Below are 25,961 nucleotides of genomic sequence, written 5' to 3' on the forward strand. Positions count from 1 at the left end.
TATCTATGAATAGCTCTTGTTAACTGTAGAGGAAATTGATATAATGCCAAGAAAACGTCTGTGCACCCCTGAGGATTGTCAAATATTTCACATACTTGAAACATAAAAATGTATTAGATCTTAGAATCTAAGTGCTAATGGACAAAGCTAACCCAATGAAACAGGTCACAGAAAACATGATACGTTTTTAAAATATTTATGGTCAAATGATACAACATTCAATATCTATGTGTGACAAAGTATGAGTGAATTGAGTAACTGGTTGCTCCTTCTTGAGCAGCAATAACTGCTAGAACCATGTTGCATCTCTCATATTGGTTTTGAGGAGTTCTGGCCTTTTCTTCTTATAGAACTCCTTCAACTCAGTGACATTTGAGGGCTGCATTGCATGGCCAGTTCACTTCAGGTCCTGCCACAACTTCTCGATTGTCACGGTTGTCCTGACTTCAGAGGACTGGGATCCAATGCGTGGCTCTTCAGAAGGGGAGCTTTGGAGTAGAGACGGGATGCTAAGACGTGGATTTTGTGCAGGCCATTGTAAAATGCAGAACTTCCTTCTTCTGCAGCCATTCTTTTGTAGATCTGCTTGTTGGTTTAGGATCATTGTCTTGCTGTAAGATCCACTTTCGGTTCAGCTTCAGGTCACTGAGGGATGGCCAGACATTCTCCTTCATGTCAATGAACACAAGCCAGAACATCCAAGTCCAGAAGGCAGCCAAGCAGCCTCAAACATCACACTCCTGACATGCTTAAGAGTTGGGATCAGGTTCTTCTGTTCAAAAGCAGTGTTTGTTTTTCGCCAAACATTATTTTTTTCATTGAAGTCAAAGAGTTCTATGTTTGACTCGCCTGTCCAGAGAACATTGCTCCAGAAGCTATGTAGATCGTCTGTGTGCTCAGGCAGACAGCAATCTTGTTATTGGAGAGCAAAGTTGTTCCCCTTGCTATCCTTCCATGAACACCCTTCTTTTTCAGTCCTTTTCTGATATTTGAGTCATAAACAGTCACATTAGACAAGGTGAGAGTAGCCTACAGTTCCTTGAATGTAACTCTGGGGTTTTTTGTAACTTCCTTTATGATTTTCTGTTTTGTTCTTGGAGAGATTTAAGGATGACGACTGCTCCTTGGTAGAGCAACTGTGGTCTTCAACTCTCTCTACGTTGTAACAGTCTGTCAGTGGTTGGTGGAGCCCCAGATACTTAGAAATGGTTTTGTAACCCTTTCCAGGATGATGAGTATCAATAACTCTTTTTCTAAGGTCCTCAGAGATTTTCTTAGATTCCAGAGAGACTTCTTTCCACACATCTGTCTGGTTAAGGCCAAGCTCACCATGTTTCTGATATATATGATCTGATATATATTTATATCAGATGGGACCTTTCAAACTTAGCCCCCAAGATCTACCCAACTATTTAAACAACTGATTCAAATCATTCCCTTAACTGAGCTGATGAAACAAGGGGTTCACATACCTTTTCACCTCTCTGTACCTTCAATTCTCATTGTATGCATAAACCTTATTTCAGACATTTCGAAACACTTTTTGTTTGTCTGTCATATGTAAAATGAAATGTTTGTTTATTTTCTACAGTGCCTGAATAATTTCCTTACTAATTCATTTATGCTTAAGAAGTCCCATTTTCTTAAATTATGTTTGCTCTTTTTAAAGCCGGTATGATCTGAGAAGGTGTAGACCCGGTTATCATAGCTGGTTTAAGTGCTCAATTAGGCATTTAAGAATCGAATCTCTTATACTACACTAAATATTGTTGCTAACGATATCTGTTTATAAGCTGTTGTATTCTGGTAGTGTACTGTTTATTCTCAGTGCAGAGTCTCAGTGCTGGACTCTGTGCTGTAGTTTCTGTCTCTTTTTGTCTCTATTCTTTCTTTAAAACTAAATAAACATGACAGCCATTATTTCACAAATGGAGCTACCAAAATTTCACTGCAGCTTTATTTACGGACAATTTCATTAATTTTCAGAAAACTTCTTTTTCCTACAACACAAAACAAAATCGTGTAATCAAGTATTGATTTTAATAAATCATTTCAGGTTTAAATTAGACATTTAGTGATTTACTCTTGACTCTTGTATATAGCCCTTGATGATAACTGTTGGAGCACTGTTTACTTTCAAAACAGATCTCACTGGTCTAGCCATCTCTGTCTTTTTTCTGTGAAACTAACTAAACATGACAACCATTAATTAAAAAAAAGGTACCAGGTTAGTCATGAATTAGCCATTAGTCAGCAAAAATCACCTAAAGTTTCCAGTGTTTTGATATATTAGAAGGAAAAACAATTGGATGTTTTAGTTTCCACAAAAACACTAAGTTTTACTGGTTTCATCAACAAATTGAATTAATTTTGTTCTATTTGTAGTACAAGTTTTTCAATGTAAATTTTTTTACAAAAATTACATTCTGTAATTCTGTTTCCAAAACAAAAGAAGTCCTAATTTTTTTTACCAGGTTCTGTTTGAGATTTTGCATTTAGCATGGAATTTGTCCTGATCAAGAGCGCTGAGTTAAACCTCTAAGGTACAGTAGCATGAAGTGAAAAGGAGGCATAAGCATTATTAGGTAATAGGGCATTGCAAATTATTTTTAGTTTTCCAAATGATCAATTTCATAGTCGATTTAGATTTAGTTTCCAAAACTAAAATCCACAATCTACAGTATTAAGCAAGTTGCTTTGTATGACTTTTACATTGGCATTACACACTCTAATTTGAAGAACCTAAAAAGTCATCTAAATGGCTTGACGCATGATTGTTAATAAAGTTATATACTGTATGCTGCTGAGCTGGCTGGTTGATAGAACATGAGGTTTTTAATCTTAGTGCAGTGGGCTCAAGCCCCGTTCTGGGGGATCAATTACATGGAAGTGCATTTAAAACTAAGAACAGGCTAGTGGGAATCTGGAACAAGCTACTCCGTCATGTTGTTGAAGCTGAAACTCTGGCATCTTTCAAGAAAGGGCTGGATGAGATCCTTGGATCAATTAACTACTCACTACCAAAGAGGCTCCATGGGCCAAATGGCCTCATGTCATTTGTAACCTTACTTCTGCTGTGAATTTATTTAATGATTTAGGCAGTAGTTTGTTAGTACTTCGAACTAATTGCACAAAAAGTACATTAAATGTACTAGCATATTATTCATCCTTTACAAAGCAAGACATTTTTTTTAAATTTAATTTATCTTCCTCTGCAGACTCCTATCTTTTCAATTAACCTTTTAATACAAAGAACTACAGAGGCTGGAGAATACATTTCCAGAAAATGTAAATTAAAATATGTTCTAATACGGTGGCGTTCCATTTTTCAATGTTTGTAATATTTAAGTATTTGGGGAATATTTTGTATTTGCGAATTAAAATTACAAATGTATATACATACTGTATTGTTTAGACTGACAGTCTGTGAACCAACTAGACATTGTGTACTAAGGTTAAAGAACAGCTGAAGTTAAACAATACAGTGAATAAAGGAGAAATGGCAAAATAGGCTTTTAGTCATTTTTTGTTAAAAGAATCCAACATTCCTACTGTACAACTTGTCATTATCAAGCAGATTACATATCAGCTATTTGGCATTTTTGGAATTCATCTACTTTTGGAAAAGAAAGCATATTCCTGGGTCCATCTGGGTCACACAGACTCTTGGAGACAAAACATTAAAAACACAAATATGCCCAATATTTTTAAACTGTAATCAGCAGTGGTATTATTAACAGGTTTCAACATCAATGCATTTTTCACACATATCACTTTAAACATCACTTTTGTCTTGTTTCATTTTTCAGTTTTATACTGCAACACATTAACATATCTCACTCAAAATTCTACCTCAGTCTGTTATTCTTTGAAGAATAACAAAGGCAATGCTTTTTAACAAATACCCTTGAGGAAGTTAGCTAAGCTGGTCTTACAAAAGAGAAGCTGTGGGTGTATTTGATAGCCACCCAGAACAAATGAAAGACAAAGAGCACTGCCTATCACCACCTCCCATCTCTGCGTAGCATCTAATGAATCCCAGGAATTGTAATGCTTTCCACATCCAGTTAGTGTACAGGGTTTAGAAGCTGAAATAATACTCAACAGGGATCATCAATGAATATTGTGTATATATTGTTCTAACTTTATAAGCATTTTAGCATTCTGCTACATAGTGGTATTAGTCATTTAAAAACAATAGGAATGTCAAAACAAAACAAGAGTTCATACAAACCACGAAAGACAGTAACTAAAATATTCTGAGATAGAAAGGTTTTTTAGAAGCCTGTCAAACCTAAAGGCCATGAAATGTAGTTCATAACAAATTTAGTCCTCAGCTAACCACCTCACCCCCATACCACAGCCATGTCAAATAGCTGAGGCCTTTGTTTTCTTCTGCTCAGTCTGAAAAGATTTTATTGATAGTTGACACATAGAATATTAAGGAAAGACTCTATCGGTGTGGCCTTCAAACTAAATTTTAGATGAGTTAAGAAACTATAACACAAAGGAAACAGACCATTTTTAGCCGAGCATGTCTTAAATAAGTTATTCAAATGTCATAGGTTAAAGGACTGTAGAATGTGTTGTGCCCACAACAGAAGACACATATCCCAACAGGTCTGGAATTGACAAAGGTATTTTTTTCATGCGTGTACAGGCGACTAAGAAGGTGTTAATTTTTCATGTTTTTGTTTGTTTGCAATATCTGGGCTTGGGCATGTCTCACTTCACCAAATGTTAGCAAAAAAACCCAATTTTTTACAGTTTAATTGACAATTAACTGTTGCCGCTGCTGTATCGGAAACAAGATAATTGAAAAACAATTGATAAATTGATAATTGATTGATAATTTGAAAAACAATTTCATTTAGCATTGCAAAGGCTATTCCAACAAAGCAGCAAAGTCAATGGTACAACCAAAGTGTCTTTTGTCAAATCCCCTTCAGGAAAAGGAATGGTGCAAACTAACACCACATATAAAAATGTCAGGGAATCCTCCCCTCCTTCCATGTACACACACACATGGGTTTGTGTTTATCCACTTCCTCAGTAGCAGAGACCTGCTCACGCCCAGGGAGGGTGAAAGGGTCAATGAACAGACCTTTCACCTCCAGGACCCTGAGGGGCAGGTCAAGCCAGCAGCCCAGCCTCAGCTGAGCATTGTGATGTAAATTTCTCAGCTCCAGCCCTTACTAAGAGGAAAGCAGTAAACACAGCAACCCCCAGGCCTTCCTCTCCTTCTAATGATGTACTGTTAGAATCCCACTGACGGGCATAAGAGAATGCTGGGAGGACAACGAGCAGGGCGTTGAAAAAGTGGTTCTGCGAGAACTGAGAAATGCCAGCTTCACAAGCTGGCAATCTTGGCGAAGCTTAACATGAGGAGATGCTCTACAGAAAAATCTATTCATTATGCTCATGATTAGATTTTGGATGAATGTTTTTGTTGCTTTTTATTGTCACTTGCAATGCCTAATGAGTGCCACGAGCCACCCTATATTTATTTTTTTTAAAGATTTTCCCATTAGAAAAGTGTGATGCCCAAGATCAAAAAGCCATCACATAAATGGCTAAAACAGACAAGCACGTACTCTGTCTGTGGTTCCTTCATCCTACCCCATTTAGGACATACAGACATTTATGATCTTCATTAATAATAGTGCTTGAAATAGGGGGTGAAATCCAACTTTCCTTAGAAAGGATTTAAAAATATACAGTAGGACCAAGAAGAAGTTTATTCCACACTAAAAAAGAAAAATGAAAGAAGAAAAACTATGCTTCAGCAGTGGAGCCTTCTTCAGGCTTTTTTTTTGGTAAATTGGTGTGTTGTTTTCTTTTTTTTGTTTTCCAGAGTGGAATCTACTTACTCCTCTGTAACTTGCACAATGATGCAGTTTCCCACTCAGTCTTCCTTAAAAACAAAGAGTGTGTGAAGCTGAAGGTCATGTTAGAACAAAGCACTATATGTATATCATTTTCAAGCTGTTCTCGAAGCCCCATTAGCAAAAATATCAAGGAGTCTTTGTCATTTTGTCTTGGGCCCATTTCGGAACGTACTACCAGCACATTGGGAAACAGAAAATTGCTTCCCACAAGCATTAGGCATGCTCCCACCTATTCACAGGCACAGACACGAGTTATTATTCTCGGACGTACTTGTGTAATGAACAGTACATTTAGATTCAGATCCATACAACCATGAATCATGACAGAAGTTATATTTTTAGGTTTTTCCAAAACTAGAGCCAGTTAGAAAAAAGCCACGTCATGGCAGGCGATTAACAATACACCATTCCCTGCCATGGTGAGTATTAGCTTGTTTATTTAGTTAGTTTTTTGTTGGGTGCTGGAGGATGCTGTTTCTGTTTTGTTTTTTCAGAAAGGCACAGAACCCATTTTCTTAGGGACTGTCTTTAAAATATATTCAGAACTACTATGAGAATGAAAACTAGTCCCTCAGATCTCCAGATATTGAACTAACGACTACACAAATTTTTAAACTTAATAATGTTTGCCATATATGATTTATGCTTATGTTCAAAAAGATTATGTTTAAGGATGTATACGACCAGACGTCAATGGGTGTAACATGACATTTTATAGAAGTCACATCAAGAGAAACTTTTGTAGAGTATTCAAAGCATTGTGTTGCATGTCTGGTGTATACAGACAGACAAAGACTGCCCCCTAAGACTGTTCAAGGAAGAATCGCGCCTGGTGCGTGTCTGACACACACTAAAAAACAAAACCGAGAATGTCTGAGAGAGTGTTTCACTGTCATCTGTTCCTACCAGGATAAGGCAACTGCGCACTTTGAAGCAAATTCAGCTTAAACACTGAAACAAGTCTTGGGCAGCCTTGATCATAACATTAATAACAATGAGTTGGGGTTCAGTGACATGTACTGTGTGTGTGTGGGTAGGGAGTGAGCTACAAAATCTATACGTCTATGTAAGTGAGTGGCGGGAAAGAAAAGGCTGAGAAGGATTTGTCTATGTCTACATTTTCACTTTACAACTATGAACATCTTTGTAAAAGGATTCTTACGAATTGTTCTAATCCAGAAGTTGGCAGCAGAGGGGGAAAACAGAAGCCCATGAAAGCCCAGTGAATTCCCACTGCCAGCGTAGACAGGAAATAGTGACACTGATGGCCTGAGAGCTTTCTGCTCTTCAGGGCAGAGAAAGGCAAACAGATACCTCTTTCACGCAGGTGAAGAGGAGAAAAAGAACCTCGGCTCTTGATCAAAATGTATTAAGACATCTTCACAATCTCGCAAAATATCCTCAAAAGGACTAAACAATTCAGCAGACAACACGCACTACAAACTTTGCCTTCAATGCAGCACACGGCTTAAAAAGTATCTTCATTAGCATGCTGTGTAACAGTTTTACCAGCTGACCGTGCTTCATCTTTATTGACAGTGGATGTTAGAAACACAGATATTAACAAGGCAAAAAAACACAACAAGGTTTATTTGAACATGAGTAGGCATAAAAAAAACGATGGGACTTTAATGGATACATAGTAAGTTCCAGTGCTTTCGTAGCTACATTGCAATAAAGCTAAATTGCTAAATTTGGCACATTTATTTTTGTGCAAGTTATGACCGCTTTAGAAACATTCAATACATTTTTTTTCATTCCAGGGGGTGGGTATATGGATGAGCTTTTATTTTCAATTGTTTTTCTTTTGAAGAACTGTTTTGTGATAGTCGTTACTCTGCAAGCCAGGAACATCCGGCCATTATCAGAAAGCCTGATATTATCTGTTGGGAGAAGGTCAATGATTCTGGTCCTGGTCAAGTGTCTCAGAGTCTATCCCCATATGGCATATGAAACTAGAGTGTATCCAGTGGTTGGACTCTCAAACAACACAGTCACAACACCATTAAACTACTCTGTGTCTTTAGAATGTGAGAAAAACCAGAGCACCTGAAGAAAACCAACAGGGACATGGTGAGAACATGCAAACACCACACAGAAGGAGCCATTGTCTGGAACTGAGCCCAGGACACAACAGCTGTAAGTTTGCATTGCTAACCATCACACCACTCTGGCGCTCGCACATTATACAAATTTCTGAAATAATTTACATCTAATAATTTTTTTGTTTATGAAAATCTACTTTACTCAACTTAAAAAAGCTCAAAAAGAAAGAAATCACAGAAGTGGGACTAGGTAATATGACAAATTCTGGTTTAATCTTAGGCCGTGGTTATGAGGTAAATAAAGAACAGCTCAACAGATATTAAGGTTTACTTTTGATTTGTAACAGTTCTTAATATTGCCAAGTGCAATTGTCTTTGTTTCTTCGAGTCACATGCTTGGGTTTCATTACAATTATATCCAAAATATATCTCTAACAACTGACATGAAAGACCTAAAACAAACTGTCCTCCCAAAATCAATTTATATGGTCAGATTTGTTTTCCTGTAAGAATACAACGTATATACACACCAGCCAAGGTGGCACAACAGTATCACCAATGTTTTAATGTTTTCTCTACTAATCCATTCACAGGACCACAGTACCATTGCTGCTTTGTATTCAATTTCTGTATGGTGCCATAAATGAGCCAGCTGGAAGGAGCTGTTCAATTGTATGCCATACTAACCCCTTAGGATTTCACCCAGAAACAATAAAACAATAAAAACGGTAAAACAATAAAGTTGCTTGACCCTCTTTTGACTTGTCTTGACAATGATGGGTGGAGAAAGAGAGGGAAAAAAAATCTTTGAAGGGTCGCTGCTTGCAGGGATTGCAAACAGGCAGGCACCCTCAGCTCAGTGAGTTACAGGCTGATAAAACACTGAACAGGCACTTTATTCCATTCCCGCGGTAATGGAGTTCACTGTTGAAGCTTATGAAGCATGTCAGCTGGAGTTGGAGGGTAGAATTTCCAAGAGAAGGGGAGCCAAATAAAAAGGGTCATAATTCTGATTTCATAAAATCAAACGTGGTCGCTGGTGAAAAGCGCGGGCTGTCCCCAGGTTTGGATATGACGAGGGAGCAGTGAACGAAGAACGAAGGCCTAATGCTTCATGTGACCGCATAAGACAGTCTAAGACAAGACACGTCTTGTTGTTGTTTGGGAACAGGGGGGTTTCAATTAGAGAAGGTTCGATTAAACCCCTGGACAGAAACTGGAAATGGACTCAGACATCTGTGAGCTCTACTAATGCCAAGCGCTATGATACAATATAGGAATCAGCCGTAGTCAGAAACAACTGATTTGACTGATATTCCTGACTGTCCATCACAGTAAAATGGCAACACGTAGCATTCCCAGAATGCTGCAGGTAGTCATGTAATGGCTATAATTTCTTCAACAACTGTTTTGTCCCACTGAATGGAGAGAGCGTTACCCATTTTACTGCATCTCTGTAGTGCCACAGGAGAGGAGATAACAAAGACACGGCACAGGGCATTCAGAAAAATGTTAGTTTGGAGAGAGGGGTTGCATAAACGATACTATAAATATATTTTAGTTTTCCATGTATTACCTTAACCTTCAACATCATCTTGGCTTTTTTTGTAACTGTACTTTAGTGACATAAACAGATCAGTACACAGTGTAAGAATGTTTTTTTGCTGCCTAATTTGACAACCTACAGTATTACTTAAGTATCTTAATGCTTTAAACAAATTCAGCAGGGGATTATCAGAAGTGAATCATCAATTAATCTTTTCTGGTGAAAATTTCCAAACAAAAATAGAAAAAAGCTAAAAATGCCTATTGGCTTCAATCACGATTGTAATTGTGGTGAGGGGAACAAAACATTAATCATTTTCTTTCTATATGTGGAATAGGCAAAAAAAAATCTTTGGATAGCCAATGAAACAGAAATAACTGTTGTTTAAAGACATCTCCATCTGCCTGATTTCACTGTTTTATTTCAAAAGTTTGTGGAGCTGTCTGATATAACCCACAACAAAGACCAGAGCCAAAAAAAATAACTTTCAAATGTGTCTTCTTCATTGAATTGCTTATAGTCATGAACTTTCTGAAAAGAACAATTTCCGAATTAAACTGGAAACCGAAAAGAGGAATTAACAGTAGAAATTAACTACAGTTAGGCTGTAGACATTGATAAATGTGTTCACAACCACAGGTACACAAGACAAGGGACAAGAGTAGAAGGTAGAACAGATGAGGTATAAAACAAAACAGTATTTATGAAGTGTGTTGGTTCTGACCTCAATTCAGATTAAATTACATAATGAGGACTTGTGTGCTATTTACTGCTGAAACAAACAGCATTCTTTAGCAACCAATGCTCATGTATATATTCAGGTTGGTCTCTGTTTAATTTTTTATTTTCATACTTTTGCGTTTGGTTTTAAATCCGTCACTCAAAAAGAACAGAAGCATGTAACCTTAAGCGATAAAGTGTGACGTGCAATGTTTATGCACCACGCAAAATCTGGTGTATGTTTGATGAGACTGACACTTTGAAGAAATACACCCACCCATCAGTAGTCTTAAAAAATGAGACGCAATACTGCATACTTAAAAATACAGAACACAAAGCTTTATCTACTGCATATATTATGGATGTGTGTGCGCATGTTTAAATAGAAAAAAAAATATTACTTTTACTGTGTATATAATTTGGATAAATACACAGATTAAAATAATAACTAATTAAACCTATTATCAATTCTTTGATGGCTGAATGAATGTTGCTCCTTTCTTCCACTAGATATTCTAGCATTTAGCCAATGTCTGTGCACACATTTATTTTGTCAAGGGCTCAATTTTAAGCATGGAAATCAAAGTCTAAAATTAATACTAGCTGACTTCACACCAAAGTATTAACTGATGGTCCTTAAGTACCCAGAACAGACCAGATCTCAGGCATTGCAACTCGATTAAAAAAGCATATCAGCTACAGCACTGACAGAGACACAGATGGAACAAACAGTAGCTGAGTGAGGCTGTGATCCAACAGCTACTGTCTGTGCTTGGAATGTTTTCAAGTGTGATAATGTAATAGTATGTGACGTATTTCAAACAAATGGGAAAAAAATAAAAGAATGAACTGGTTTGAAATGAAGCCAAATAAAATTGAAGATAATCTAATCTTTGTTGTTATTTGAGACCGAACATAAAATGCATTCAACATAAACTGCATTTATGTTGGCTTCTCTGTCTTGTAGCGAGCCACAGGATGCACACTTCAACTGAGCTGAAAATGAATGAAGGTGTGTCACACAGTAAAGCAAATAAGCAATAACTGTTGTCAACCTCAATCTTACAAGAAACACAAAAATACATCCTTGGGAAAAGACACTGCTACAAACAATATATACCAATCTGGACAACAGGAAGAATTGAAAAAAAAATTGCAAATTATGAAAACAAGAGTTTAAATCTGGCTATTAAGCACAACATTAGTAATGTGGCTTCTAGAATCTGTAATTATTCTATATATAATTATAAGCCGTAACGTTGTGAGATTTTACCACTTTGATTGTGTTGAGTTAACTAATCAAGAAAAGTATCTTCCTTAAACATCAGGGCTTTATTTTTCTCAAATGTTTTTTTTTTCAGTGACCTACAATTGTGTCTGCCTAAACTAAAAGGTCATTGGGCTGTGGAGTCTTCAAACACCAGTTGTGAGACACTTCTTTATGTGTTTTTCAATCCATTAAGTGAGTTTGAGGTTATAAGCAGTCACTGCAACTACTTGCTGGCACCACTGCCAATGTGGGACTTTACACTTTTCCAAACACTTCTGCCCCTTAGTTTATTAAGTAGGATTTCAACAAGCGTATGATATGAAAGGTCTGTAATGAAACAATGACAGAAACTGATCTGAATCAGTTCATGTAACATGTAATTCAAGTGTCAACTATAAGAATGAAAAATGACCTCAATAAATAAATAGGTTATTATCAACACAAAGAAATTAAAGGTAGGCCCCACATCCTCTTTGAATTTCTTCACTGAGAAAATATTTAAAACTACTGCCAATTTGAGACTTTGAAAATTTGAAAAAGTATGTGTTCCACATTTTACATATGCTAAGGGAATCCATTAAAGAGATTCTGAACCTTTTGAAACATCTTTTGAAATACAAAATACTTGCTGGTGCTGAAAACCTCCTTTTAGGTGAGAGAAGAAGAACACAAATTATCATGATGTTCTCCAGTTAAGTACTTCCAAAACAAGAGTCAGAAAACTTGCTTTTACTGGCTTATATTCTGCAACAGCGTCATGGTCTGTAACAACTTTTGTTAAACTGTAAAAAGTTGATAGAGCTGTAGTGCTTGTTCTCTACCTGTGAGTTTGGTATCTCTGCGACTCTCCTTCCCACGGAGTTTAGGCTGTTTCCCACCACTTTATTTGCTGTTTGTAGGTTGATTGGGGCTGTCTGCAGTGGCTCAGTACTTGCTGCCTTTTGTCCGTTAATGTGTGCGGTAACCATGGAAACAGGATTCTTTGCCGGCACCACTGAAATTGCTATGCTCTGGTTGGGTGGCTTGATGAGAGAGATGGGTTTGGTGTTCCCAACAGGACAACTTCTTACTGCAAGCTTCTGTGAAAGAAAGCAAAAAAAAAACCTGGTAAGGTTAAAAAATAAGGCCTATTTAACATCCCCAGTGTGAAACGTACACTCAGAAAACGCAAACCGTGTAAAACCTTTTACGTTCCTGTGAAGGAGGGGCTGAACCTCCTCATTCAGCACACTTCAAAGATATCCAGCAGAGCTCCGTGTGCATTTTACACCATTTCTCGTTGTGGAACATAACTGGTTCAAGGACTCATGTGCATTGCAATTAGTTCTCTTTTATGACGGTAGGAATGGGACGCACAAAGAGTGCATCAGGCACTGTGATACGTGCTAGGAACAGGCCTGTCATTTATCCACAAGTCGCTCCACTCATTTTTCTCCTCATCGGTGACTATCTGAGAGTGCTCTGTTCTGCAATCTGTAATCTAACGCTGAAAACAGATTCTTATCCAGTAGGAAAATAAATTACTGAATCGTAAAGGTTCAGCCTGTGTTTGCTACTGTTTTGCCAAGCACAAAAGAAGCAGACAGAGCACTGCTGGAAAAGACCTTCTGAAACAAAAGGCTTGTTTATCCTGTTTGTCACATATCAGCGTCTTCCATCACGCTGAGTGTTACATTTCTCCAGCATCATCAAAGGGAAAAATGAATCCTGCAAACTTTTTTTTCTCTCTCCTTGTTGATTTGTGTTTATTCATCAGCACAAAATGTGCTCGTGTTCTAACCTGCTTAGTTCGCCTGCTGCAGAGTGAGGCTTATTATAGCTGTGCTTCAGAACAGGCCTCAGCACTGGCTCAATTTGACTGCTGCAGCACCCCACAGGCAAGAAGCAGCCTTTCATAAGGATGCTGGTCACACACATGCACACTCTTTGAAGAAAATGTATTTTGAAGCCGTGGTTAAGTACGGCTTGTTGGCACACAATTTATAATCATAAAACACAAACATCCCGGCTAAAAATAAATAAAATTAACACTAAATAATTTAGGGGTCATTCCACGACTACTATTTTTTTTTTGCCAGCCTTGCTCTGTGTGTACTACTGTGTGTCCTTTATGTACCCACAAAAGCTGAGGCTGTGTTTCTCGTCGAGGCAGTAAGTGTTGACGACAGGGTTTTCTTTTTTCTGTTTCTCTATTTGTCTTGCTCGCTCCTTGAGAAGACATGACTGAAACAAAGGACATGGCCTGACCGGGTAAAAAGCTCTTCCGAAATTCAACCGCTGACCATTGCTTAAACCCGGAGACATTAACATCAAACGACAGAATGAAAAAGAGACCAGAACAAAACTACAGCCGTTTGCTTTTCTCTCTCTCAACTTGCCTTCTAAAAAAGTATGCTTTTCATGAGCAAAAACGAAAGGAGAAAAGATGGTTAAGGAATGACATATTGGAAAAAAAAGTAAGCATATATACAGTATACTGTATACGACATATTCAATCTAATTAATGACTGTATTTCAAAGGCAAGGGAAATACGGTAAAATCAAAGAGAACCCTTACAGGGCAATAATAGACAATCGTTAAAACCTTTTAGATTTTTGTAAACTAGCTATCACTAGTACAGCACACAGAGGCAATGTAAGTATCCATATTAATCATAAAGGAGCAACAAAAACAGAGGGGGTAGGGAGGTTAGTTTGAGATTAATTTAGAAGCTGCTGCCTGAGACACTGCATATTTAATCAGCGGAGGAGCCTTCAACTGAGAGCTGTTTTTTTGTGTGTGTTTGGGGAGGGTGTCTGCACACTAATGTGGAGCAAATTTAAGGGATTACAGTTTGCAAAGGGAGGAGAATGGATGATGTGTATGGGGGGTGGGGAAGAGGGGGGGGGGTTAGAGAGAATTGGGAGCATCTTCCTGGCATCTAAATTCCTGCTTTGTGATAAAATCTGTGATGTGTGCTACCGAGCAGGCAACTTAATTCCCTCTAAAAACATGTTAAACAAGCTAAGAAATGTAACACACAGAAGGTTACAGGCACACTCACCTCTCCCAAACCCACTTGCAAAGGAAACCAAAAAAATGAATAAGTGAAACAGTATCAAGGCTGGGTGAATTCATGTGGAAGTTGATTTGAAAATAAACCGATTTTTACAGAAACTAGAAACATTGAAGTGTAAAGAATATACCTTCATTAAAAATACAAAATAAGTCGATTTTTTTTCAGCACAAAGTTACATTCTTACATTAGAAGTTTCTTGTGGTTGTTTTCAGAAATGATTAAAGTAATTAATTCCTTTCAAAGAGTATTACCAAAGACTGGCTCACACTTTTAACCTTAGGAAAATACTGGCTCTTTGTGCAGCTGAACTGATCTAGCAAAAGGAGCTGGTTTTAAGCTCTGAGGAATTCAGAAAATGCCATTGAACTGATGCACATAAGGGATAGAAATCAGACAACGACATTTAGGATACTTCAATGCTAAGCAAACACATTTTGCAAACGTCAAAAGATGAGAGAGGCATAATTTTCTTGTCATTTTGCATGGAATTGATCATCTGTCAATTTTTTTTCGCAATTTTAAAATGAAACTGTTACAAATAAATTAAATGGATCACAGAAGGAGTATAAAAGTTCATCTGTTTGCTCATTCTGATGATTGAAACATTAAGCAACCCAATCTAAATGCAAAATCGAAACGCTTACAGAAGTCTGTTTTAAGATTTTTTAAAAATCAGAAGGTGACCAAACTTAAGGCGGAATTTCACAGATGACTGGTTGAAGTGTTTTGTGTTTACTTCTTCACCTCTATTAATACAAAAGGGCTATAGCCACATAAAATGACAGACTCCGTTACGTAAAATAATAAAACAAAACAAAATAAATGCCTGTCAATCATGCACATTTAATTAACACTATTAATCTGTTATGAATACAACAGACATTTTTCATTCATCCAGGATTTAATCTCTCATTGTTTCAGGGGATCAATGGAGGCCACTAGATTTAGGACTACCAGAGAGCATCTGGACCATGATTATTGTTCAATAACAGGTTGCTTCCTTTTGTATAAAAGGTCACCTGTTAACATTTCCACTGAAAATGGCAAAAAGGCTCCTACTATGGCACAATGGGAGGGGTTTGGGGTGTTACAGGGAGGGAATAAAAATACTCATTTATGCCAGGGTGCCAAAGGAACTGAGGGGGCTGTCCCTTAGACAGCTCACCTGAGTACAGGTTTTCAACCACTGTTAACTCATTTTTAATTCAAGAGCAAATAACATTTTCATATTTTAGTACATCACATTAATGAGGCACAGATTCAGCTCAATGCTACAGGAGTTGATTGTCAGCCAATAAAACTAAGAGAAAAAATGTTCAAAGAGAGACAGTTACAGCAAATAAAAGCTTGCACTAGGATTAAACTTGAATAAACCCAGGTCATATATTACCCTTGGACCTTCTTGCTTGTGTAAACTTACAAATACAGTAGCAATACTAGCTACACGTAAAGGGCACTCTGTCTACTATCTTCACAGCTTACAAAAAGTAATTAAGCAGTCTTAATCTCAACAGTAAAAAGAAAAGTTACTTCAGGAAATTCCCTCTTTGTAATATTTTTTTTCAATTTAATACACATTCAAACACATAACGTATGTATTGCAGATATTTATCAGGAGCTACGCTGAAGAATGGTGTTAAGGTGTCAGCACAAACAGTAAGAACAGAATTAAAGAGGAGTTCAACTGTCAGGTTGCTAGCAAGAGGCTCTTTATCAGCACAGCTAACAAGAAGAAAAGATTGGCTTCTGAAAGACCCGTATTGTAATAACAAATTTCAACATTCACCGATAATAAAAGAAAAGCTAGGTTACCTATATATTCATTTGATATTAACCTTTAAAACTGTGCAAGTAATTACTGCTTCAATAATATGGAATGTTTGAAAATTGAAGGCTCGGACACTGAATTTTTCATCAACAGCTTTTCTTTCTTTTAAGCAGCAACACTGCTAAGGAAACAGCAGAACTTTGAATTGTAATTTGAAAGTTCTTGTGCAGCTTTGACTATGAATGAAACTATGAATGAAACAGAAAACTAATTTGTGCATAGAACCATAACTACCAGTTGTTTTGCACATTTAATAATACAATGTCTTATTATAAATAATTGAATTTGTATTTAAATAAAAAAACATAGTTTCAGGGTGAGCACGACTTCAAAGTATTATGAATAATAATGCATAACAGCAAATACTCAAACATACAATCTGTATGAAAACTATTTTAAAAGGAAAATATTTTTCTGGACCAGCTTTTTTCTAATTATCTTGATTTCATAGGATGGTTCCTTGGAGACAAATGGAGACCATTCATTCATCTTGGTGCTGAAGCCCTCAATATTGTAAGCTTACTCCAATCAGTGAACACATGGCATGCAGGTGTTGTTATGGTGATAAGTTGAAGTAACTGCAGCTGGGGACAACAACTCTAGTATACATAAAAAAAAATAAGGTTGTGAAGATTGCTATTTCTGACAAACCTATTATTTTGTATCACTTTGTAGAAATGCTGAAGACATGGAGTGAAAAACAGGATGACAATTTAAGCACACAAACAGCAACACACTTTTAGGCCTTGTTTAATCAGAACACTATTGTAATGGAGCTGTTGTTCCCCTCAACACTGATAGCATAACATAACTGTTTCACTCACAACACTGACTGAAAGATGATTTGTCCAAAATCTGTTTTTATGAAAATTTCTTTTTGTTTTCTGTAGTTATAAACTGTAGTGTTTCAACAGAAAGAAATATTTACTGGGTACTTAATTTATATGCATAGTATGTGGATGTAAAAGAGAATGGTATCCAAATTAAAACAGGTTAATTAGGAGATCTCAAAATTAAAATCAAAATAGTGATGCTTCAGCCTTTATTAATCATGCAATGAAAATGAAGTTGCTAAAACTGTCCTGCTAATCTAGGGTTGTACTGAGTTTTTCCATTGCTTCTTAAGTACCTAGAGAATTCTTACTAAATCTGAAATGAACTGACATTGACTCCTAAAAATGCAGAATCTTGGGAATCCTCCTAAACTGCCCAGTAGGTAAAGCTCTCATAGTCCCGGGTTTGAGCCGAGGATTCCCCACGTGATGGTGCATAATCGGTTGAGCACTGCAGAGGGTAGGGATTCGTTTTGATTAGCTGGCCAGGCCATTCTTGCCTTTCAGCAACACAACAATTCCTGTAGGCTTGCGTTGGTGTTGGTGAGGAACCTGAACCTCCAGTGTGTGTTAAAACACAAGTGGCTCTGGGTTAATGGATCAGAATAGTCCGCCTACATTTCGTCATTGTCCCCCGTGTGCGGTGGCAGGGTTTGTAACTGCGAGTTGAGACACGAAAAACATACACTTGGCTAGTCCTAAATTGGGTGGGTACAGCAAAAACATAATTGGCATGTCTAAAATTTTGAAAAAGACAATGGTAAAGCAACAATTACAATGATCCTTGGCTCTTCAGTGCAGTGTTAGGTCATTGTAGGTCATTCAGCCTCCAATCCAGGCTTGGAAAACCCCTGTTGATAACACTTGTTCACTTCTACTAAACAATTTCAAATCCCAGAAAATACTCAATTTATCCACACTATTATTTTTTCAATAATTTTGAAGATCATATCATAAAGCATCATGCCTCTGTAGTGAGAACATGTTGTTCGCCGCTGAACAGCATATTCGTCACCCACACAATTGCGTCTGCTTTCTTATGTCTGAGAACAGCAGGTTTAGGACAAATATGTAGGATGAGAAAGTGAGAATTTGCTTGAGAAGATACGGCTGACCTGACATGTGAGAGACCACCTGCGCGACATGCCTGAGAAGCATCGTTTGGAGTCAAACTATTTCTACACCTTTTCAAAACACCCTCGCTACATGTTATTTGTCGTCTTTTGAGACAATATTGGAATTGCACACACAACACATTGCTGCTACAGGAGTGGGTCTCTACCAGAGTGATGTTCTAAGTAGGCAATGGATGTTACCACTGGATGTGAATAACAAGAAGGAAGCAAATAAGAAAAAGAATGAGGGTTTTGTATCTGGGATGTTACAAGTTGTGGGTTTCAACAGAGAACTCATGGGGGCCAGATTGTTTTCAGCACCTGAAAGCTAACAGTGGGGAGAATCTCATGAGTGGCCCAAGGGGTAAAGGCATTTGTCAGAGCGAGGGATGAGCTCTGTGATCAGAGGTTCGAGCCTGGGCGCTGTCACTAGCCAGTCTAACCAGGACGCCCCAAGCGATGGTGCATTATCGGCTGAGCACCACTGAGGGTGGCTTGGGAATAGCCACGGCTCTTTCAGTCTTGAAAAAGCCACTTCAAGAAAGAAGGGTGTCTATATAGACCCATTTCATTGTCATGCTCTACACAAGGTGGGGAAGAACTTAAAAGGGCAAACAGTATATTGGGATATAGATGAAGGTGCATAATCTACATCAATGGATGTTATGTTAAATTTGTGCAATGCACTAGTAAGACCTCCACCAGAATACTGTGTACAATTTTAGTTAACAGCTTACAAAAAACATGAGCAAACCCATTCTAAGGCATAAGGGAATATTCTGTCCTATACTGATAGACCAAAGGCACTGAACCTTTTTAGTCTTAGCGAAAATTATGAGGGGACATGATGCAAGCATTTAAAAACTCAAACCACAGGATTTACTCAGGAGGATCAGTGAAGTATAGCATTAACATCTGTGGTGATGAAATGCCTGGAGAAGCTGGTGTTGTCACACATCAACTCCTCCATCACAGAGTCCCTGGACCCCTTGCAGTTCGCCTACCAGTACAACAGTTCAGTGGATGATGCTGTCTCCCTGGCTCTGCATACAGCCTTGGAACACCTGGACACTAAGAACTCGTATGTGAGAATGCTGTTTGTGGACTACAGTTCAGCATTCAATTCCATCATACCCAGTCAACTGGTGACAAAGCTCAGGGGATTAGGTCTGTGCAACTCTGTCTGCAACTGGCTGCTGGACTTTCTTATCGAGAGACCACAGGTTGTGCGGATAGGCAATAAAACATCAACACCACTCACCCTGAGCACTGGAACCCCACAAGGCTGCTGTCTGAGTCCAAGGTTGTACTCCCTGTTCACTCACGCTGCACAGCAAGACACAGCAACAACCGCATCATTAAGTTTGCAGATGACACCACTATAATAGGACTGATCAGTGATGATGACGAGTCCACTTACAGGGATGAAGTCGTACACTGCTTAGGTGCTGTAATAACAATAACCTCGACTTGAATGTAAATAAAACTAAAGAGCTAATAGTGGACTTTCGGAGACATAGGGCACACACTCACAGCCCACTCAGTATTGATGGAACGGAAGTGGAAACAGTCACCAGCTTTAGGTTTTTGGGAATTCACATCTCTAAAGATCTAACCTGGACTGTGAACACTGACTCTATCATGAAGAAGGCTCAGCAGCGCCTTTATTTCTTGAGGTGCCTCAAGCGATGGGGGATCCCAATACATGTGTTGGTGAACTTCTACCGCTGCACCATCGAGAGCATCCTCACCAACGGGATCACCGTGTGGTATGGCAACACCTCTTCGCGAGAAAGAAAGGCACTGCAGAGAATGGTCAATATGGCCCAGAAGATCATCGGCTGCGGTCTCACCGAGATTAAACAGCTCTATGAGGACCGCTGCCGTGGTAGAATTCTGTCCATCACAGAGGACAGTCACCACCCCGGGCATGAGCTCTTCACCCCACTGCCCTCAGGCAAGATATATAAGAGCATACAGACACTTACCACTAGATTCTTCAATAGCTTCTATCCACAAACAGTGAGATTGGCGAACACATTTAGCCATCCCCCTCGGACCACACCTACACCATCACCATCTACCTCTTTATGATTTTTATCTATTGCACATCTCCAGTCATTGTTTACACGTCTGTATTGTTTACATTCAAACTGTCTACATGTTTACTTGCACATTGTCTACTGTTTGTTTGTATATTCTCTTGATGCACTGTTTGCACTTTTTGTTTTTTACACTTGTTTTACAATCGAGAGACTTTCTGTAAGTAAGAATTCCATTGTACCAGTACCGGTTACATATGGCAATAAAGTTCAAGTTCAAGTTCAATATGAACCGGAGGACACAAATACAAACTATGTTGAAGTGCATTTCAAACTGAGAATTCACTAGACACTTACTTACACAAAGGGATGCGAGAGTCTGGAACAAGCTACCAGACTGCATTGACAAAGCTGAGGTCCTGGCCCACATGAGCTCGATGGGTTGAAAAGCCTTACATCTCAGTTCCATCTGTTTAAAATAAAATGTTAACCTTCCTCCAACGTTGGAACGGGGTTTTAACCTTCCCTCTTTACAGGAAAAGGTCTACCTGCAACACTTTCCTCACGATTCAGTTTTTCCTAGACTGTCTTCCTCCAGGAGCTGCATAAGGCTGCTGAATGATTTCTAGGATCTGACAAAATCAGCTCCAGTAAGACTTCAGGCTTCATCACCACTCTATAAGCATTTTTGAATTAATGTGGCACATCACCATGGAGTCTTGTGTACAGAATAAATAGTTTAGCACAGTGCACCGAAATCAAACCCTTAATAGATCTTTTTACATAGAGGAACATAATTAATATTCTTCCTCTGCCATCTATAGCTGCATAGGTACATTATATTAGCCATTCATTACTATGTCTTGGAAACAGCAAACCGAAAATGGTCCCATGAAAACTCTGATTTACCAATGAAAGAAAAAGATAAATTTAATTTCATCACCCAATTTCCTCATACAGAAAAAAACAAACCATTTTATTATGTTGCCAGTGCCCAACATTCTGTCTGTAGACAATAAATCAATTTAAATGCAAATCATACACAAGGCCTAATTCTTCTGATATGTGAATTGTCTTATTGGAATGCCAGAAGAGACAAAGATAACTACTTTGTCTCCACAAGTCAGAAGTACAGAGGAGAAAAATAATAATAATCAAACAAAATAAGTTTTAGATAAATGAAGCAGCATTTTTGTCTTCATTTGATGCTTTGACAGCATTTTGTGTCCAGATTTCTCATCAGATATATTTTCAGACGATTACATATTCCTCTTGGTTGCTCTGCTGGTCTGCATGTTTAAGAGAGAAGTGTCACAGCAGTGGACTTATTTTTTGGCCTTAAAACTACAGCAAAGTAGGAAAACATTAACATTAGATAACAGCTAAAAACAGAATTATCATCACACCTCTTTTGCACTCAAGTTGGCAGTGAATACAAGCTGATGACATCACTACAGCAACAAGCAATCAGCATGACTAATCCCTGCTTTAAGGGAGTTTTGCTTCCGGGCTCTGTAGCATTTGCATTTATTTTTCATACATTTTCACAGCAATTTACACAGAAAATTACCAACGCAAACGGGAAAGTGCATAACATCCATTTATGTTAGAAATGAGTCCAATAAAATCCTCTATAGTGATCAACAACTGAAAAAATAAAATTTGCTTTGTGAATGTCTCTGTTAACTTTTTCAATAATATCATGTTTACTGAGAACTCAGAACTCAACATTCACTTCTATAAAACTGGAAGATGTTGTGTATTTACTGGCTAAACTAGAGCCTGTACACGTAACAACATTAACTAAACTGAGGTCTTGTCCAATTGACTGCACGAAGCATAAAAATCACTGCTAGGTGTTCATGAAGATTCTTTAAAGCAGTCACCCTGCAATCAGAGAAGATATCACACCTTTTGAAAACTGGAATTCTGTACTTCAGTTGTACAGACTTTTTTTCTGCCCACTCTTACCTAAGACATTCAGCTGTTTGATTTGTACCTCTACCAGTAAGAAAATGTAAGTTAGCCTTATGTAATGCATGAATATGGCACATTGTTTTTGCTGTTGTCTTCCCGGGGTCCATTATAATATTTTCTGCTGCTACATTCATGGAATCTGTTATAATATTTCATTTACCCAACTTATTTTTGATGTCACGACTCTGGTCTTTTCTTAATGACAATGCAAAACACAGGATGCAATTTAATCTCATCTTAATCCATCATAATTCCAAACTAGCACAATATTTAGAATAGCAATGCCTGCAATTGGTCTTAACATCAGTTAGCTAAACTCTTGCCCCAATAAAAATACCAGTTTAGGTTCTTCTGAAGTGTTGTAAAGACACCTTTTTACTGCCCATACTAAAAATTCAGAATTATGTGATGCAAAACTTTACAAACAAAAAAGAATTGATTAAATTAAACTCTGTGTGGAATCTCTGTCCTACAGACACACAAGGTCCTTTAGTTTCCAAGTTCCATATGATTAAATGGAATCAATTACTACTACTTGGCTACTATGAGGACACCTTTAAAACTCTGGGTTAGATGTGGGTTCTCTGGGAAGGAGACCAGTGTACAACAGGTAGTAGAAAACACATGGAAAAACTTCAGTAAATGAAGGACATAAAGTATACCAAAGGTAAAGGTTCCATGTGGGTGTGGCTAATTTTGTGTTAATTAAGCAAAACAACATCCTAGCATGCTTGGGGTCTTGTTTTAAAATGCTGGAGAAGCCTGGTTGCCTATAATTATGGCTACAAGAGGAGCTTCAGTGACCAAGACAGCTCAACCCACTTATGTTTCATGAGCAACAGTGTCTTAGGTCATGTCAGTCAGCATGGAACTCCGAGGTAAAGACATCATCAGCTAAGGGCAACACTGAGAGAAACACATACCCAAAGATCATGTTATCAGTGCTCAAACAGGTGACTGAATGCAAATTACAAGCAGTCAGTTTAATCAAAAAAAGGTCTTTGGAGAACACCAGAAAGATGTGGGTTACCATAAGTCTAGTTGCTCATCACAGCAGGCACTGTATGTTTGTGAGTGCAGTGGTGCGATGAGGGCAGGCAACCTGGACTACCGAGCAGTGGAGAAATGGGATAAGATCAGCTGAATCACTCTTTACCATCTTCCCGACAAACAGATGAGTACAGGTGTGGCACCAATCCAAAGACCTCTATAGCCCCAGCGCTTAGTTCCAAAAGTGAAGGGTTCTTGAGCTTCTCAAAGTTGTGGGGTGCATTTCCCTGATATGATTTGGGTTCACTCACTTCCTTAGAATGCTCAGTCAATGCTAATTAGTGCTTAATGACACTGAGTGGTCATCTTCATCCCATCTTGCAGCATTTCGTTCCTGTGGGGAGGGGTGTCGGCCTACTTTCATCCACAGAGTCTGTTTGGTAGCCCAGTGGTTTGATGGGCACTACATTGGTGTTACCTATATGTAATGGTCTACTCAGGCAAGAGATGAACCCAACTGTACATTTAGCAGGATATTGTGGCAGAATTGATCAAACGGCTTCTGAAAGTCAGGCTTATTTGTTTTTCCAGCCACTTCCTAAATTTACTTGATTTATCTGTTTTTCACCTGTTCTTCCTTTGTATACCACTGCTAATAAAAACATCTAATGTAATACATCTGAAGAAATAAAATGAGTGAAAATCTTGCTGGATGCAAAAAACATTTCATTTTTGAAGTTAACTAATTCATTAGAATTACAAAGCACACATACAAAACACTTTTTTGGTTGCAAAAAGCATTTGATTTAGAGCTACTCTTTCATATTAATCTGACATCCAGGATATGTCACTGGCAGTAAGTTTATTATTTCTTCTAACAGAACCTCAGATCTCAGTCTTTGTCTTCTTTGGCAGCAGCATATACAATGAATTTATAGTTTCCTATGTTTATGTTTTGACTGTGTGTTTTCCAGAGGACAGTGAATCCATTTAACAAGACTCTTAATATTTGTGGATCAAAATTTGGATCTGACATAAACAAGAAGCTAGCACAGCTAAAAGCATGATTAAAGTTTAACTTACCTCTTTAACAGGAGGTGAAGGTCTAGCTGGTGTACAAAATTAAACAAGAGAACAAAGCAACAGCTTGTGCTGTAATAGATGCAAACAAGCATTGAAGGGCTCTTAATCCTAACATTACAGCATTACACATTAAAATACACTCTTTTATTAACACAGTCATATATTTTTCGCTCTTTTGAAGAGCAAAACAGAAATGCTTGCTCTGATAAAAAGCCTTGTCAAACTGTAAAACCATCAATATTTGGCTTCTGTGCCTTCTAATATTTAATCAAAATAAAAAATAACCAAGAAACATTTGAATTTCTTTTTTGTTATTCATCCTAAGGTTGAAACTGATGTGTTTGCAACAGCGCCATTCATTGGTGTAGAAACCCCTTTTAAGATTCCGGTATCGATTCTGAGGTCTAAAATACCTGTAAATCTCAACATTAAAATAGTAGTGCTAAAAATCTCACTCGTCTTAGAAAGACAAGACAGGACATCATTGCTTTTTCTGGGAAAACATGACCTGGTGGAGGAATAACTTTTTTCTGGTGCTGATGATTTTTATTGCTGTTGTTGAAATTAAAAACTCACAGATATTAATCTGCATGTAGATATAGATATTTGAAAGACTTAAAAAAAAGGAATTTGTTCTACAGCCCAGGCTCTACATAAATTACATTTTGTGTTGGACAAAAGGCAATTTCAGAAGTACTGTCACAGTGTGACATCAGAAATTCTGTTTCTCTCTTTCTTCCCACAGTTCTTGCAAGAAAAGGGCAAAGACAAAATGCCCCTCTTTATATTAGGGGGATTATGTCATCACTGTCGTGGGGGTTGTTATGGGAGGAGAGTGAAGCTTGTTACAACCAAGTGTAAACCTCCGACATAATCTATTACTTCAACATCCATTCCCTAACTAATGCTTGACAGATCTGTGGATAAGACAAGCCAGAATTTCCTGACAGAAATCTCATTTTTCCCTGAGAAAGCAAACACATTTGCAAGAGCTTTAAGTTTGCTTTCTAATTTTAGCAACACGGAAGTGTGAATGTCAGTAGTTACAGAATGTTACTGAGCAGAAAATTGAGGAAAATGTTTAAAAAAAATCGTAGTGACTGGCTTTATAAAGTATATTGCTTCAGAGCGTAACCAAATCAAGCTACAAAATTCTTTTTATGAACACATTAAGACAGCACCTGGAGAATCCAGGATACACACTTATGATTAAGAAAATGAAGTAGAAAGTTCAGTGAAGAGATGAACACACAACAGCTACTGTTGTAAACTTCATGTGAATTGATATAAAGTAACCAGTCAATAATTAAAAGCAATCACTTCCACTGTCATATAACACTGCCCAGAAATGCTGTCATTTTTCATTTCCTTAGCTGATCTTCAGACCCAATCATAATCTTAAACCCTAATTATCATATTTTATCAGGAAAACTGTTAAAATGACATGTTACTGCTTTAATGACACCATAATTCCACTTTTACTGTACAGCTAATATACAGTGTGACCTTTACACAACATCCAGTTGTATCAATGTCATAAGCAGGTCTTCACTATTCAGGGCTCA

At 37.8% G+C, this 25,961-nt stretch overlaps 1 protein-coding gene across 1 annotated transcript in view; it reads right to left on the reverse strand.

The window, feature by feature from the left end:
- The window catches only part of phf21b (PHD finger protein 21B), a 103,984-nt gene that overhangs the window by 27,396 nt on the left and 50,627 nt on the right, over positions 1–25,961 (reverse strand). Inside the window, exon 4 of the mRNA XM_088923429.1 lies at positions 12,291–12,548. Coding sequence (XP_088779555.1) covers positions 12,291–12,548 — 258 coding nt within the window. The remainder of the gene's footprint in view (positions 1–12,290; positions 12,549–25,961) is intronic.

This window comes from Atractosteus spatula, chromosome 8 (assembly GCF_055471065.1).
Source record: "Atractosteus spatula isolate fAtrSpa1 chromosome 8, fAtrSpa1.hap1, whole genome shotgun sequence".
In the NCBI taxonomy this organism is placed as follows: Eukaryota; Metazoa; Chordata; class Actinopteri; order Semionotiformes; family Lepisosteidae; genus Atractosteus; species Atractosteus spatula.